This window comes from Cyprinodon variegatus, unplaced genomic scaffold (genome assembly GCF_000732505.1).
Source record: "Cyprinodon variegatus isolate N-32 unplaced genomic scaffold, C_variegatus-1.0 Scaffold168, whole genome shotgun sequence".
Classification (NCBI taxonomy): Eukaryota; Metazoa; Chordata; class Actinopteri; order Cyprinodontiformes; family Cyprinodontidae; genus Cyprinodon; species Cyprinodon variegatus.
The window spans coordinates 24,599-43,000 of NW_015150621.1; the positions used below are offsets into that span (position 1 = coordinate 24,599).

An 18,402-nucleotide genomic window follows, 5' to 3' on the forward strand; every position below is an offset into this window, starting at 1 on the left:
CCATCCATCCATCCATCCATCCATCCATCCATCCATCCATCACTATTAAAGGCATTAAAAATTAATAATTAAAGTATTAAAATGATTATAAAAAACAAAACAAAAAAAAACTAAAAAGATCATCATAATATAATTTTGCATGTAAAAGGCAAGTTTATTTATAATATTATTTAAATGGTATCCTTCTCTAGTCTTTCCCAACATTCTTGGGAGCATCCTGGGGGGGTCTCCGGGAGCTTCCAGGCCAAAAGGGATCATAGAGTCACATGTACTTGCAGTTTGAGGAAAACCTCAAGGGTGGTATTTTAACCTCCTGGTTTGAGTCATCATGCTTGTTAATAAATGTTGGTCTCAAAACAATCAGCAAAAGCTGAAAGCAAGAAAATGAATATTTAATATGAACCCAAGCACCAAACAAACACAATGCCTCAAGCCCTGCTGACATGTTTGTGGCTACCCACTTCCCATAATCTTTATTTACAGGCTCGTAAAAGGCTCATATGCTAAGAGCTTCTCATGACAGGTGCAGGAGGAGTGTGAAGATGGTAAGATTATGTTTAGTAGCTCTGCTTTGGATGGCATGAGCTAAGTTCAACCACCAATGAACTGGAGAATGTAGTGTGAACCACCGCTAGATTAGCAAGACCTTTTAGATTTCTGCCTTTACGTTTGTTGACTCTGGTAAAGATTTGGGCTTTTGAATTAAACATCAGATAGGAAGTTTGCACATACTATAGTCTTTCTTTCTTCTGGTATGAACATGTTTTGCTGGAGATTATTTGAAATAATAAAGCCATCTTAAAAACATTTTTCTTGCAAAAAAAATTAGTTTTATGTGGTTTAAAAATTCAACATTGAATAAGCTAAATTTGATATTCCACTTATTTAAGAAGGGTAAATTATGGACAATTTCGGAAACCTCCTGTTAGTCTTTTTTATACTTTCCAAAAAAATTTTGATGAGTGTTTAAACTTTTAACTTGAGTGCAAATTTCAACTTTTTTTCTTTAGAGAGAAAGTACAGAAATTTGATGATAGTCCATCTTATTTTTGTTTTTCTAATGCAGTGACAAAGTTGCAATATTTAATTAAACTAGATGGTTGCTTCTTTCTTCGTTGTATTCCCTTCCAGTCAATGTCAATGTTAAACTTACTATAAGGTGACACAGAACACTTTGTGGTTCACATCAGGACTGGAATTCAGCAGGATTATGGTTTATATTTTAGAAAATGTGATTTTTTTTTCTTTCTAAAGAAGTAATGCCAAAATTACTATCTTAAATAAAACACAGGAGCTCTTAACCCTGGACTGTGAGACTTTTGGATTTATCTGCATTAAGTTTTCAGCACATCCTCCAAGCATTTTTGAGTATTTTCTCCTGTGACTCTGATATGCCATTGCATACAGACATGGCAGGCTTCTGTAATGTCCCTGTTCCTTGTGGTATGAATTGACACATTTCTAGAAAAGGGTGCCTTTTTTACTGCAGGGCTAAAAACATCCATCATCATGTTGACATAAAAATGCCTATAAAACGTGTGGGTAGGAGATTTCCACCTGCTGCAGAGGCCGTGGAGGACAGGATGAGTTGCTAGGTGACGTTTGTCTGGGTGATTTGTATGTATGCCTGAATGTGGGGCTATAATGATGAAAGCCTGTGATAGCATTCACTGTTGTGAACCATTAGGAAAATTAAATTAGGTTTAATTTCATTTGGGTTTGAAATCAGTTCAGTTCATCCATCCATTTTTTTGTCACGCTGTATTCCAACTGGGGTCGCTGGTGCCTAGCTCCAGCTATGAGAGGCAGGGTACACCCTGGACAGGTCGCCAGTCTATCACAGGGCAACACAGAGACAAGCAACCATTCACACACAGACTCACATCTAAGGAGAATTTAGAGAAGCCAATTAACCTAAAAGATCATGTTTTTTGGACTATGGGTAAAAGCTGGAGTACCCGAAGAGAACCCATGAACATGCAAACTCCATACTGAAAGAACCAAGAAAGAACTGAGAATTGAACCAACAACCTTCTTGCTGCAAGGCAGCAGTGCTACTCACTGCACCAGCTGAGTCATTCAATTCAGTTCAATTAAATTAAATTCAATTAGGTTTGGTTCAATTCAGTTCAGGTTTGGATTCTGTCCAGTCTAGTCTAGTTCAGTTCAGTCCAAACTACAATAGCATTTAACACTATAAGCGACAGACTAACACAATTTTGAGGTAAATATAAGCAAATTTTCCTTAAAATGTACAAAGAAATTCGACCACAACATTAAAAGAGCACCCCATAGGCCCACTTTATCTGTCAAAATAAGTCAGTTTTAGGCTGAGTTATGCTTCTTTTAGAAATTCCTCACAAAAACCACCTTCTTAAAAAAACAGTGGATTTGTAGAAAACTAATCTAACCAAATATATGTATTCCTATCTTACGTGAGATAGAGAAAATCTACACTAAAGTCAACCCTTTGCAGCTCATTCTTGTTTTCCCCTGCACAAACTGAAAGTTGTATATCTGAAAGAAAGACTGACACGCCTACCTGTATGTGGCTGTAACATCTTAACAGAACTGTACACTTGTGCTGTTAAATTAAACTTCTGTTAGCCATAGATGTCACTCGTGTGCTCTGCCAGGCAGTAGGATTAGGTTTCCTAATTCCATTGGCACCAGGTGTGACAATGCTGTAGAAACATGACTCTGGAGCACAGAGAACAGCAGCATGTGTTCCTGCAGAACTTGATGGATGAAGCATGGGTTTCCTGCCAAGATTGACATGTTTAACTTGTGCAGCAGCTACGCTTTTAAACTTCGGTGTGGTAAACACAGCTGCCCAACAGGAAATTAAATAATGAGAGTTTCTTTTGCTATTTTTCTGTTATTTTTTTTCCAAACAAAACAGCTAATTATTCCCCTGAGATTCCTGAGCAACGTCCAAATGAAACTCCACTAAATCCTGCACTCAGTGTTTGGTTTCCATGCAGCTTTTAGCTCTCTGTTGCTGCCTTGACTCTACTCTCACTCCTCTTCATTAAGCCTTGACTGTTAATAAACAATGGGATTTAGTGGATAATGTAGGCCAACACACTGGTGTTAAACAGGAGCAGGACAGTCCCTCAGGGCTGGAGACTGATCACTGGCATAATTATTGCAGTCATTGAGTCAGATGGCATGAAGAAAAGCTTCTGTTGTTCAATTAAACAATGTGGAAGCACATTTCATCTCATGCAGTTAACAACCACCTCTTGTATAGCATCCTATGCTGAATTCTTTCCTCTATCAAGAGGAACTGTTCTGCTTGTTCTATTTCTATCCCTCTGTGGACACTAGATAATTGTCATGGAGCACAATGATTATAACAGGGATTCACTTGGGGGGATGAGGGTAAAAATGAAAGATAGAAAACGACAGCTAATTAGTTTGAAGGAGCGTGAGGCCGATTGTTAAAGCTCAAGTAAAAAAAGCGTGAAACAATAAGCGAAGACGGAGACAAATGAGAGAGAAACCTGGTCTAAAGCTGTGAATCAGGGTGGAGTTTGTTTCTAGACGGTCCTCATCATGGCTTTACCCTCTGCCTCTCTGCTCTTCCTTTTTTGGTGTTCTTGTCAGCAGCTCACCTATACACATGATGAGCCACTGGACGGAAAAAAAAGTAAATCATAGCAAAAGTCAAACAAAACAATAAATTAATGAGACACAGAGAAAGCTACATTATGTTAAAATGACCTCAAATTCTTTTTTTTTTTCTAATAACAAAGACTTTATTTTTCGGTATTGAACACTTAATGTGCATAGCTTCCGTGTGTATGGATCCCACCTCTATAAATACATGCTGAACACACTTAGGCGTTGCATAAACTCAGCTGACATTCCTGACGCCTGGCTGGATCAGTTTTTCCATCGACCCCGCTGGACAACAGACACAGCTGCCCCCCCTCCACCCCCATAGCTTCACCGACCTCTCTGCCTAATTCTGTGAGCTCATATGTGCGTGCACATGCTTTCACCTTGGCAATGCTAAAAACCTTTTTTTTAGTTTATAAATACCTCTGGTAAAAAGGCAAAAATAATGGAGGCTCTGAGGCATAATGGGGGTCATGACTGAATAAATTTGAAACCACTTTAATTGCTTTGAAGTCAAAAAGCTGAAATGCTAAATATTTTGGGGCCCAAAGTAGCATCTCATAATCCTGTGCTTTTCCAATGTCGATTTTGATTTATAACAGATATCAACAGTAATTGGGCTTAAACCTTAACAGTTTCTGCAGTTTTTATAGAAGTTTTTATGTTGTATGAAAAGCTGTGTGCGAAAAACAAAAGAAAAAAATGCTGATTTATACTGAAAAAAAGATACACAAATGAAAATCTCCATCATCTGACTGCATGTGTGGATTTGTAGGAAGAATGACTGTGCGTATCTAAACACAGATTTCCTGATATGGGAGAACAGCATTCCTCTTCATTCCTACAATTCACTGGAGGACCCGACATGATGTCACTCAACGTTCTCATGAGAGGACCAAAAGTCTCTGTGTTTTAACAAAGAGAAAAAAAGAGGCTTCCCCTCTTTATTGTAGCAGTTACCATTGTTAAAAATATGTCCTCAAAGAGGCTGAAATTGTACATATATGCTGCTGACTGTTTAAAACTGTATATGAGAGTGTTTATTCTGGCCAGAACTAAGGTTTAAGGCGGGATAGAGAAGGAATAGTAGGGAATTAAATACAGGATATAAATAAAAATTTATCTATATTTATTTTATAATTACTTTTTAAATCAGATTTTTGAAATTAAAAAGTGTAAAAAAGCCTCTAGTGCAAGAGAAACTGTGAGAGCGAGAGAGAGAAAGAGCAAAGGAACTAAACCAAGTGCTGAGAGAGAGCTTGTGACGTGGGGAATACTGGGAGACAAAGGAAGGATGATGAGGAAAAGGAGAATGGGAGAAAGGATAAAAGGGAGTTAGGGGAAAAAGGTTAAAAGCATTGAGAGTAAAGGAAACCAACAGAGAAAGAGAATGGGAGAGAGAGAGTGAGATGGGGGAAGTAAAGGGGGAGGGAGAAAACCAACGTCCCAGATTCCCAGGCCGTTTAATAGGGAGTAAAACCAAACTGAGCTTATAATGTAGTCTGGCTGTGCAGAGGGCAAAGTGAAAGCATGAGTGCATGTTTTGTGTGTGTGAGAGCGACAAAAGGGGGAAAGAGTCATGGTTAACCATGAGTGCATGTTGCCACTCCGTGTCTACATGTGGGGTTTGTATGCAGACAACATATGTGGCCCAGTGTGTGGAGATGTACATGTAAGGGAAAAACAGTTTTCCCTGAGTGGACATGCTGCAGCCTGCACGTTGACTGGACTCCATTCATTTTGTTGCTTTTTCTTCGCTTTGGATTAATCTCAACCACTGCTTTTATTTTACTTTTTTTAAATGAAAGAGTTCAAAGTGATTTTTAGTTTTGTTCAGAGATTAATCTTCTTCTGATGTACGCCCCCTCCTCCATTTCATTCAGCGCTGAGTGGGCGAGGGCCCTACCTGGATTACTGAGAGCTTAGATGTTTGTGGGGGGCGCTAACAGGAGAAGGGAGAGACTGAAAGAGAAGATAAAGTGACAAAGAGAACTTGAAGATGTACCTGTACAAAGCAACATGCTCGGAGATCCCCAACCCAAAGCAGAAGAGTTCCAGGGGTCAAGGTGGAGTTGGGATCCCGGTGCAGGGCTTATGTCAGGGGAGACTGATCAAGCAAGTGTCCATGGGGCCCGGGTCACAGTCTTATGCCCCTGTGATGCTGTGGACTGCAAACAGGGCAAACAACGTAAGGCAACTCAAACAACTGGAGGAGTTCCTCAACTTCCACTCATTGTCTTTGCAGGATACAGTGAGGAGTCAGACTGGCATGGTCTACAGGTAACCTTCCCTTGCATTTCCTTATTAATTTATTTCTACTATTACACTCGAGGTTAGGTGTCTGGACCAGAGGATGCTCAAAATTGATCTAAATCTAAACTAAATGGATTTAAATAAACACTCAAGCATTCACAGAAAAAGTGTGGAAGAATTAAATATATAAAAATAAAAAATGTAAGAAGAAAAAGGAAAAAAATCTGCAAACATACTTTATGGGTCTACTATACAGACATTTAAACATTTCTATGCTTTTCATCTCATCATGATTCATAATGAACATTTTTAGAGAAAGAAAATAGACTATGAATTGTTTTTTTTTTTCTGCGCTAAGCTGTTGACACAGACTTGAGCTGTATGCATTTCATGATATATAAATAGAAAGTAGCAATATTTTGCATTATATGCTCTATATATTTGCCTGTTGATAGTTGTTCCTGATCGACTGTAATCAGAATGTTAACACGCTTGTTGGATTACAGGGCTAATTTGCCTTCTTAACTGCTAAGGGGAAATAATAAATGGTGATCGTGTTTCTGTTTCCACGGATGTTCTGTTCTAGTTGCAGAGTTTGTAATTTTTGTGAGCAGGCATCATGTTGCCAGTGAGTGGTTTGAGTGAGTGTGACTGGGACACTGTGGGTCGCTGCTCAGCCCGCAGGCTGCATTTACATACCGCCTTGTTGACAATGAATTGCCTTTGGTAGGATGGGAACAAAGTTGCGCAGAAGAAGGGATTTTATATTTTATGATTGCCTGTAAATAATTTTTTCTGCATTAAAAAAGCGACAGAAGCAGAAGAAGAAAAAAGTTTGAAGTAATTTTTTTTTAATTTTTTTTATTCACCTGCAGAAACAATGCACTTGCATTGAAAGGCTGCTGTGCTAAACATGTGCATCAGAGTTTTATATTCGGAGTCGCTGCTGGCTTAACTTTTCCATGACTGACAGCATTTGGTTTTGGTCATTTGAACAGTCCTTTTATCCCCCTCGGCTTTCTCTCAATTCTCTGCTCAGTTCTGCCGACATTCTTTAACATATTACAGTTGGTGTAATAATAATAACGTGATCTAAACTTATTCTGTGGCTGTGCTGGCCTTAAAAAAACTTGCAGCTGTTAGGGTCATTGAGCAAGAAAATCCTATGCTAGACCAACCTGGCTATGGGAGCCTATGCTTCCCTGATTTTACAGCAGGAACTCACTAAATGTGTTTCCATAAACTTTCTGTCTAAACATTTGCTACTGTTACTACAGCAGACTAATAAAGCAGCTGCCTGACATAAATACTTAAGGATCATCAGTAAAACCTCTGTAGGACATATTGTAGATTCACACTAGGAATACAAAAGATCATTTATATGCAATAAAGTAACTTTTCCACAGATAAATCTTAATTATAGACAAAAAACATGACATTTTATAATATTTCCCTGCCCTGTCAAAACATTGTCGATGTAGTCCTGGATGTAAGCTATTTAATTAGTCTGGTTATTTGCTCAGGCAATTAGCCTGCAGTCTAATGCATACGTGTTGCATCTATTGATTTGAACCACAAACATTATTTAAACAACAGTGATGCTTCTCTTTTATTAGATTCCAAACGATTGTCATCCTTTCAAGGTCTATACAGGCCAGATTAGGGATTAATATTGCTTCCACCTTAATCTAGGTTTGTCCCGGTGTCTTCTTAGAGTCAGATGATCCAAAGGGAAAAATTGTCATCCAAATTTGTTCTTCCAGCCTGCTAATTGTAGTCTTAGCCATCCCAGGTAGGATGTGCGGCCCTGTGGTAACTTGAAATAAGTGAGGCCCTTTGATATGGATGGTTAGTTGTGCAAAATTAAAGGCTGATTTCCCATACGAGTGCTGCGCGGCTAGAAATGTCCACATCCCGCACCTAGCAAAACATGTATCTCAGTGGAAATATCACCATGATCAACCCTTGGAAATAAATTACTGACAATGTTTCATGAAATGAAGAGACGTTTAAAATGTTGGACACAACCGTTTTTTTTCTACTTGTACTTGTGGTGTAGTGTTCCCAGAACATTAAGTAAGGGAATAAAATGCTGCGAAAAATGTATCGCCAACGTTCCACATGTAGATGCATCAAGCTTAAATCAGGCTTAATAGTCAAACGAACTAAATAGATTATCCCACTGGTAATACATTTATACCAAGTAGAATAATACAGCATAGACCAGTTAATAACTTGTGGCAATCTATTTAAAAAAAAGGCATAAAACAACAACAGTGCACCAAACAGCTTGATACGAAGTCAGCTTAGTAACTTTTTTTTGCATCTTAACGTCTCTTTCATGGTTAGCTTAGAACCATTTTCATTCTCATTATATCTTTACACAACATATCCACTCTAAAGTATGAAACCAAACAAATTCACAGAAACAAATAAAAGTCAGCTTTCTCTTTCTTTTCGGTTTTGTTTCTTTCTCAGAAGCCAATTGGTGCTTGCTAAATTGGTCGTGTTCTCCTATGTCTGCTTCCATTCTCTACCTCCATCAGGGAGGTGTAATGTAATAATTTTTGTGCGTTTTTTGTCCGTTTCCTTGATAGAAACGGACACAATCATGTATAACTATTGCATTTATTAAAAAAAAAAAGGAAATAACTTGCAGGAGTGAGGCCCCTTAGTTACTCAAGAATCTGTGTGGCCGTACAGTTTGCACAACCCATGCCATGCCTCTGAGAGTCGCACCCAGCAACATATGGACTATCACTTTGAGATTTGAAATCAAATGTAAAGTGCATTATAAATAAAATTCATTATTATTTATTATTATTATATGGAGGGTGGGGGAGTACAACACTTGTTTTGAAATAGCCAGAAAAACAACAAAACCACATTGAGTTTAAGTGTAACTCACCTGATGTAAATGCATAACCCCACCCTCAGACATGTTTTGAAAAATGTCACCAAAGTGGTCAGTGCTAGAAGCCCCTGAGGAGCAGGGCTAAATGTAAGCATGAGCAGTAGGGGTTAGGTTTGGGTGTGGTCAGGATGAGGGAAAGTAGCAGCTGCCTTAATTTGACATTTTCAAGCAGAGAGGGATGAAGCTTAAGCATAAATTCAATCTATAAGACTCTTATCAGCTTCACCTGAACCACCAATGATGTCTCCTGTTTAGGTCCAATCAATCAACTTGTAGGTCGCACCTTCTCCAAAGCCAATCATCTTCTAAGATCCCCTTCATTTAGCTCCTGGCATAGCTTCCCTCTCCCACTCTGTCTCTGTCCCACTCACCCTCTGGCGTTTTCCACCACCAGTGTCTGTGCCCCATGGGAAGACTACTGTAATCCTTTTCTAGGTTACTCATCCAAGCGTACGTTGGTTCACAGCATCAAAATCTTCTGCTGGGGGCCGAGTGCCAAAGAACATATTTCGTTTATGTCTTTATCTGCTTTTATCTCCTTGGCATCTGCCGTGGGCCACGGCAGATGCCTGCTCACACTTAGCCTGGTTCTGCTGGAGCTACTTCCTGTTAAAAGGGAGTTTTCCTTTCCACTGTTTCTACAAGCATGCTCAGTGCAAGGAGATAAAGAGAGTCAATGAGTTCTCGCAATCAACTGGTTTTCCTTAGAAATATGATAGAAAGAATATGATTGTCTCACCTGTATAAATAAATTGAATATTTTCCAGTTGCTCTGTGTGAGTCTCTCCCAGTTGGATGATGCTGATAGTTACATCAGTGATAGACTTTTTGAGCTGGAGGGTTTTCCAGCTCAAAAGAGAAGAGATGGATCTAAAAGTTGGAAGATGGGAGTTCAGGGGGAAAGGACTGGGGATCTCTTGACTACCCATAAAATGGTTAACATGCAAATATTATTGATTTGCACAAAAATAGCACAACCCATGGGTCCATTTAATTTTCTGAAAAAGGAAAATTTTGGGGGTGATATTATGACATGATAAGAATGTCAACAAAGTTTAACATTTCAAAACCAAAGGCCGGCTTAATTTCTTTCACCTAAACCTCACCTAAAATCTGGAAGAAGTATATCAAAAACATTCCTTTTAGATATGATCTGTTTGTCATGTTTTCTTACTTTTTGGAAACAGATTGAAGCAAATAAAATAAAAAAGCAAACATCATCAAGTTTTTTGCTATTTTGCCCAATTATTAAATTGACCCAGAATTAGAGATGCTCCTTTTTATACATCTTAAGGCTGTGAAATAGCCATCCTGTTTTAAAGAGAGTAAATGAAGCATTCTTCCTCCGCTCGTTCACTTTATGAATAGCAATGGTGCTATAAACTGTCATGACACTTGGCTGTTGTTCAGTTCAGAGCATATGGATTAAATTTATCCTGGGGGCTCATAGATGCACTGTTTCCACTAATTATCAAAGCACGAGGACCAGATACTGTTTCTGGTTGCAGTTCTCAGTGAAGCGTGTTAGGTAAGCTTTTTACCAGAAAGTGTTTATAAAAAAAAAAGGCTCATAAATGGATTTTGACAGTCAATTAGTGACTACACTGTATCTAAACACTCCGCAAAGTTGACTGCATCAATAACACTGCTGTTTCAGTTTCCCGTGACATTTTATGGTGGTATTTTTGCTTTAAAAAGCTTGTGGCGTAATGTCTGATGTGCTCTATTTTCCTGAGGAAAATCAGGTTTTTCAGTAAAAGGGTCGCTTTAAAAGAACCTTGCACATCCCTTTTTAACCCAAATGTCATTGTTGCCAAAGCACTCAGCTGATTTTTTCGATTACTTTCCCTGATTACTTTGACAATGATTTGTTATTGCTGGATAATGAGGGCAGTGTGGAAAGGCGGTAGGAAGTGAAGTGGCATATCGGCCTCTAGGGGGCAGACAGGCATATTATGAGACATGTTCAGTAATTTTGGATGTATTAATGTGAGCATATGTCACAGGACGTGGGAGCTGTGCACTCCCTGTGAGGGCTCCTAAAGTGAGTATGTTGAGACTGAAATAATGTGCCAAAATTATATGTGATTGAAATTTACAGGAATGAAATCCAATGAAATGTCCTCTGTGGATGTGTGTGTGTAGTTTTGTGAGAGAGATTCTCAGACCCCCTGAATGCTTCTCAATCCCTCTGATTAAATGAGCTAAGCCTGCTTCTAGACAGCAATTTAAATGCCTCACAGTTGCTTCCTCACTCTGCTGTCACTCATTTAGCATGCCTTTCTTTTCTTAAACTTGCAGCAATATTATGTTTACAACCATTTTTATCATAATAAAGTTCATGTTTTTTTTTAATGCAAAACATAATTGATCTTGTATAGCATAGATGCAAGTTAAGGGATGATGGAAAAAAAATTTTACTGCTCAAACTATAAGAACAAACATAAAGGGAACACTAACCTTCTTACCAATTATTTGGTTAAAAAAAAAGTTTTTTCTTACAGGGCTGTATACAATTAAAGCAATGCTCTGATTATGTGCACCTCTTTATATCATGGTGCTAAAAAGATGGAAATGTCAAACAATGAAGGAAAATGATGGGCAACATTGAAATACAAGTAAAAGAAGGGTTTCAAGTTGCTCTCAAAAGCATCTCTCCCTCTTCCAATTCAACTCAAGGTGTCCAATCTTTAGACAGCCCAAGTTTTCCATAACTATTAGTCTCTAAAAACAAATAGCTAGATATGTAGACTGCTTCTACAAGCATTTGACAAAGAGTTCTGTGCTTCCACTTCTGGAAACTAATGGGCAAATATCTAAGAAACAATTGCCAGGAGAAATGTGCCTGTCTTAATTTTTGTATGTACTTTAAAGTTTACACAGGATGATATTATAGGGCTGCTTCCTGGTTTCATATGGTGGAAGAAGCTGACTCGCCTGCACAGAGTCCTGATATCAACCCAACAGTAAAGTGTGAAAATAGTACCCATTTTAATCAGTTATGATTAGCAACCAGTAGATATATTACTTCATTTTTTATCGTGTTGCATGTATGTGCCTAGAAATTTATTTTTGCTGCTTTTTTTATAGGTGTGTCAGCAAGTTTTTCATTGTTGCTTGAAGGCTAAATCGGGGGCCAGAACATAGTTGACATACTTCTGACAGACAAAGGAAGAGCATGATTGAGCACACACTGACACAACCATGACACTTGCGGTTGAACGCACAAACGTAAGCATCATCCTTTATTCATCTTGGAAAACGAGTGAATATTTAACAGAAGAGCTGGTGTCCTTTCTGAATACTTAATTGCTCAGACGGACACAGAAACCTACATTTGAGTTGTTATGCAAGTGTGTGTGGGTTGGTGTCAGATTGCATATGTACATTTAAAGCATATGATTTAGTCACAAATTTAAAGTAGGAGTTTCGCTTTGCGTGTGTTTTATCTCAGTAGAAACAAAAGAAAAGTGCTGAAGTAGATCGGACTGAAACTAGCTGGTGTAGTGTTGTCTTGAATAAATGCAGGTGGGTGTGTTAAACCGTGAAGGTCTTTACACAAAGGCCATTAGATCAACCGAGATCCTGTGACAAGTGTGGTTTGAATGCAGCAGGTGATAAATTACTCTGCACAAAGGGACAGAAAACATCCCCTTCTGCTTTGCTGCAAGTGGCTCCTTAAACTTGATATGATGATTTTATATTTTATAAAATGTGTTTAAGAAGACATCTGTAAATTTGTACAATTACCTTTGCTTTTTCTTGTCTCTAAGACAAAATCTCTGCTTACATGTTAATGTTGGTTTGTATTTATGCTGCTTCTTTTTCAGATGTGTAAAAACTTGCATAAAGCTCATTATGTTTATTTCCATTTAATGGCTGAATCTCTGGCTCAATACTGTCGCTGCTAATATGACTTTATCTATCTAAAGTACAGAGATAAACAAAGAGATATTAAAATAATCTAGAAGGTTACACATTAAATACATTTAAACCCTTAAAAAGATTGATATACATGAGCTTTTTTAAATTTATTGAAAATCAGCAAAAAACGCAACTTGTATGGCTAATAGTAGTTAAAATGTTAACAAGTCCAGAATTTAGTATATTCTGCTGTTTAACTAGATTTCTTTTCAGATTGAAAACCAATGAGCCAAATGACTGTAAATGTCAGAGAAATTTAGAGAAAAAGAACAATACAATCAGTGTTTTATTTTCTTCTTCTTATTATTTTTATTGTTATTGTTTTCAATCTAAGCAGATCATGTAATAAATAAAAAATAATAATAATAATAATTCAGACCATAATCTGGTGGATCTCTGTGAATATAGTAAATATATCAGGAAAAAGGAACATGAGAAAGAAGAGAAATACCAGGGGCTCAGAGAAGAACTGGAGAAAACCTGGAAGGTCATTGGGGCCCTTGGGGCACTGACCCCCAAACTTGAGGAGTGGTTAAAGCAGATCCCTGGAAATACATCAGACATCAAATAACCTTTATTTTTCACATATGTCAGCTCTAGCTGACGGCATAAATCAATAGGACACCAGATTGCCCTATTGACGTGTTCATTCAGGAATAATCCCAGGCTGCTGTCACTGTAGATCCTTGTTTGGTGCAAGCAACCTAAACTAGGACTTAGGTAATCAGAATATGTTTGTCAAGCTATTGAAGTAGCAGTTACTGAGCACAGGTTGATCCATTAACTGCTTTTACGTTCCTTTAGGTTTTCTGGTCTGAGATATCACTGCTTGCTTTTTCCATCTAAGTATTCGTCCATCATTAATGAGGACTAATAAAGTCTTCTTTAGTAGGCAGAGCTCTCCTTGAGTCTCAATGAGGTTGTATAAGGATAACACCCCAGCAGAGCTTCATCTTACTTTCCCACACATAGAAGAGAGGAGGCACCTGGCCAAGTTCAACTTTGAAATAATTGCTCTCTCAGACACACACATACCATCTTGATCTTTAAATCTATTAAGTGATGTTCAAGGTGACTGCCATTTCTGGCTGAGCTTAAGTACCACTGCTCTAAATGACATCGAGACCCGGCCTTTTTTCTGTTTCATCATTACTTTAAAGCATGACTTTAATAATATTGCTGCAGTTAAACACCTCGTTTGTTTGAATGGTGTAGAAAACAGGATGGGTAACAATGTGGGTGTGCATGTGCATGACAGCCCTAGGGGGGAACTTGAGACTCTCTGGATTAGTGAGTTACAATTATAGGAAAGTGACGGAAACCAAATGAGTCCTGGGAGATTGTAAAGGAGATCAAAAGAAAGAAGCAAAGAGAAAGCCAGGAGGAGGTTTTACACTTTATAGGGTTTATTCTTCATGTTGCCACAAGGGGGGGATGTGGATCCACTTAAATTGTCAGCTTTTGACTTAATTGTGTTAATGAGTATTTATTTGTTCACAGTAGTTTGTAAATGTGACTCTTTACTCTGACTATCCAGACAAACTGATAAAACTGAAGATTCACGTCTGTACAGGAGTGGCTTCATAAGTGTTTTATTTATGAATGTCATGATTCCTGGAGCTATCTGAGAAGCTTAAAACTCAATTATTCACCTGTGTCATGAATTAGTCCTCTGCTCTGTTTTGCTTGCAAAGAGAATTGCAGGCTGCCATGTCCCTGTGGTTGGAATCAGTTGAACCGCCCCCCCTGCTGTGGATTTCAGACATAACAAACTTTCAAAACTGAATTTAAAGGACTAAAACATTATATCGAACAGAGAAACTTTAGAAAAGTAAAATGAATGCATGTTCTTTTCTCCATAAAGCTCTTTCCTGCATTCCGCCAAACCCACTTCTTTTCAAACTGCTCCTTAGCTTTCCAGCTGTTCAATTAGTTTTTTTTTTTTGCACCGACTGTAACCCCAGGTACCTATTTAGTCTTCTCTTTTATTTTTTATCTTTTCTAACTAAAGATTTCCCTTTATTTCATTCATTAGTTGGACTATTTAAGTATGTTTTTGGGCAGTTTAGCCTGCTAATAATACATTCTGCTGACTTCATACCTCTAATTCACAGCTCTAAGCTGATATAGTAATGCAGCATAGTTTTATTTTAAGGATCAGCACTTTCTTACTCTTTTGTATGTATGAATATGTCCTCTTAGACTTTAACATAAATTAGCATAGCATGGACCGTTAAAAGACAAAAGAGGGAAAATGCTGACTCTGCTCATACAAACAGATACTATGGAAACAGTTTCCAGTCCTACACATTTTGTGCAATCAGAATGTGTAGTAGTGAATTAAAATTTTCTGTGTTGCAAACCAAAATGCAGAGATTTTTAACTTTTTGTATCCATGAACACGACTTTATGTGTAAGAAAGACTTGTATTAGTGAAATAATGTTACGTGTCTTATGAAAGTTATAGCACAAGTTATAGTTTTCAGGTTAATATCTGTTTACAGACACGAGGTAAAGGTCTGTTTTCAAGATCTCTATCTTGCTTGTGAGGTTGAACTCCCAAAACCTCTGACTGGCGTTTCTTCCTCTCAGCTGATTGGTTATAGTTATGTTAATTTAACCAATCAGAGAACATTCATCCATCCATTTTCCATCTCGCTTATCCCTCATGAACCCCAGTCAGAGAACAAATGGGTTTAAATTTTTTTTCGAGCTTTTATTTTCATTACACCCTCACAAGTACAGAGCAATGAAATTAACTCATTTAACCCATCCCCTTGGGGAGCAGTGGACTGCCATTGTGCGGTGCCCAGGGAGCAGTGTGGGGTTAAGGGTCATGCTCAGAGACCCATAGTGGCAGTCTGTGGGAGTGGGGCTCGAACTCAGACCCTCAGGATTAGGCCGCCACTCCCCATGTCACGATCGCGTTTTAAGATCTGCAGGTATTTGAAGAGGGGTGCATGAGGAAGATGAATGGATGTTTGACTGTTTAAAAACTTGTTTTTTTTATGAAAAATATATTATGTTTCAGTGGATGTATATTGTATTTCTGCAGAATTATATTTTATGTTACACTGAATGATAACTTGAAATTATGCTGATCTGAGCTAAGAAATGCTAGCACTGTGCTTCATTTTTAACAGGTTTTAACAAAGCACAGCCCTGATAAACAGGTTTCAGACTGGTTGATTGACAAAAAATGGACCAATCAGCTGAAAGGACCAAAAAACTCCAAAATTTCTGCTTACAAGTTCAAACTCAGATGCAGGTTAGACAACTTGAAGGCGGTGTTTTACATGTAGATTTAAGCTTTTTTTCAAATCTATAAACAGACCTTAATGTAGAAAAAAACAACTTAAGTAAAAGAGTTGTATGTTTTGTAACATTTTACAAATACTGTATAATAATATTTTTTACACACACACACACAGATCCGTATATATATTGATTAAAAATTAAGAAATTCTCAACATTTTGGTTAATAATGTAGAAAATGTAATACATTAAATACCTAATATATAACTAGAATTTGTCTGCAAGTCTTCTTCTCTTTGTCAACATATTCTCTGTCTTTGTTGATGTCAAATTTATCTCTTAAACAGAGGTAAACAGCACACACTTTTTGAACAGCTTGAGCTTTGTGGTTCCTGTATTAGTCATTAATTATTTTGCCAACTTTTACATGTGTACGACGTAATGATGAGATGTGATGAAGTGGCAAGGTGGGACCCTGGAGATGTATAAAATGCTTCTATAAACCATTATTCTGGGCTGCTGCTGACTCTCTGATGAAGCGAGCCGGATGGGCCATCTGTGCAATCTATTGGTCTGAGTGAGATCACCATTCTATAAAAGCTGTTGTCATACTTTCTAGTCCTTTAATACATAAACTCATTAAGTCTTATTTGTATAGACATTACATACATGTACTGTAGATAATAATAAGATAATAGTAAAGGGCAAAAGTAAAACGCACATACCAGAATGGTTTAAGAAATTGACAAACAAGAAAATTATAACCTTTTGCAGTGACCGTGATGAGGTCCTATCCTTAAACACATAGAAAAAAGAACCATGTTGGGGAAAAAAAAAAAGAATCAAATATCTGGCTTAAATTATATTAGAACTTATTCTTAAACTTATCATTTGGTCTCACTTATAAATGAAGAATAACTTAAATACATGAATAAAAATATTTTTTTGCACAGCATGGACGATTGCAGATCTGCAGAGCGTCTTTAAGGGAGGATTTAATGTTTCTTCCATTTTTTATTTCAACATTATATGATCAGATTTGTCTGTTAAAACATAAAGTTATGAAAGCAAATTTTGTTGTTTTCAAATAGACATTTTTAATAAATCCTGTGTGATCAGTTTCTGTTGCACAGAAAAGCTATTGTTTGGGAGGTGGTGCAGAGATTCATTCTAAACAAATAAAAATTATCACATGATGCATATGCAAGCATTAAAAACACACAAAAGGCCCTTTTTTTTGAAGACTTACACCCTTTCAATAGTAGTGGTTAAGCCCAAACATTAGTTTATATTTTTATTTAAAAGTGTTTGGGTATCAAGTAAAGAAAGAACATTTGACTTCACATAATCTTTACACAATTTCACAGACCTTGATCTCAACAGGTGTTTTGGAGCTGATCTTAATATAAGGTATTCCTGATAACTAAGAATATTTGAAAACTACTTTTTCATCCTAACTCAAAAAAGCCAAACATTATCACAGGATTTATTTTCAATTAAAATTTCGTAATGACCAATTAGGACGTAACAAACCTGCATCCTTCACAGGTTCAGAGGTTTGTTTGGAGGATGAAGTACAAACCAAAAACTATTGATTAACCTTTTGTTTGAGTTTTATTTTTCATCCTTAATGATAAATACCAAAATACTAGAGGAAATACTAGAGGGTTCTATTAATTATTGATAAATGTATGTATAATTTTGGACATTCTTTGGATCTTTGAAAAAGGAAAATAATATGTTTTTCAAAACAGCTACACCCTCTACATTTTTTAAAATCTGTATGTCTTATGAAAAATATCCATCTCATTTCCTATTAGAAATCTATATCTCTTAGGCTATGGATGATTATGGGCTTTGACATTCATACGACAGACTTTCATTTTAGAAATATTAAAGCAACAATAGAGTCCCTATTAAAGGACTTAAACCACAAGGCTGGTTAAAGTGCTGTAGATAAAAAACTAAACTAAAAACAACACAACAAATACATTAAAAGTAAAAACACATTAAGAAATACAAAACAATAACAACAAAAGCAAAAAAAACAAAAACTTTTTCAAAGCGAGAGTATTTTAAAACGACATACACAACAGGATCACAATGTACTGAAAGTCAGCGAATAAAATATGTATTATATGTATGTATGTATATATATGTAATATTATTTAAAAAACAGGAAAAGATGAAACCTGACTTTTACGCAAGTCTAAATTATTCAATGAGCCGCAACAGCAAATGCTCCTTCACCTCTGAGCTTCAGCCTAGTTTTAGGGACTGTAAACAGCATCTGATCAGCTGATCTAAGGGATCAGAGTGGACAGGAAGCAGCTTGGCAAAATATGGTGGAGAAAGGTTCTTCAAACATTTAAAAACAATAAAGGGGATATATATATATATATATATATATATATATATATATATATATATAT

The 18,402-nt window shown here is 37.0% G+C and overlaps 1 protein-coding gene across 3 annotated transcripts in view; it reads left to right on the forward strand.

Moving 5' to 3' along the window:
• kcnab1 (potassium channel, voltage gated subfamily A regulatory beta subunit 1) overlaps nt 1-18,402 on the forward strand; it is a 118,666-nt gene that overhangs the window by 1,508 nt on the left and 98,756 nt on the right. The window contains exon 1 of one of the 3 annotated variants that reach the window (XM_015378280.1): nt 5,168-5,904. The exons of 1 other annotated variant lie outside the window; for it this stretch is intronic. In XM_015378280.1, coding sequence (XP_015233766.1) covers nt 5,624-5,904 — 281 coding nt within the window. In that variant the 5' untranslated portion in view covers nt 5,168-5,623. Of the gene's footprint in view, nt 1-5,167; nt 5,905-18,402 lie in introns of those variants that run through there. One more of the 3 variants, XM_015378282.1, reaches the window with a different exon arrangement.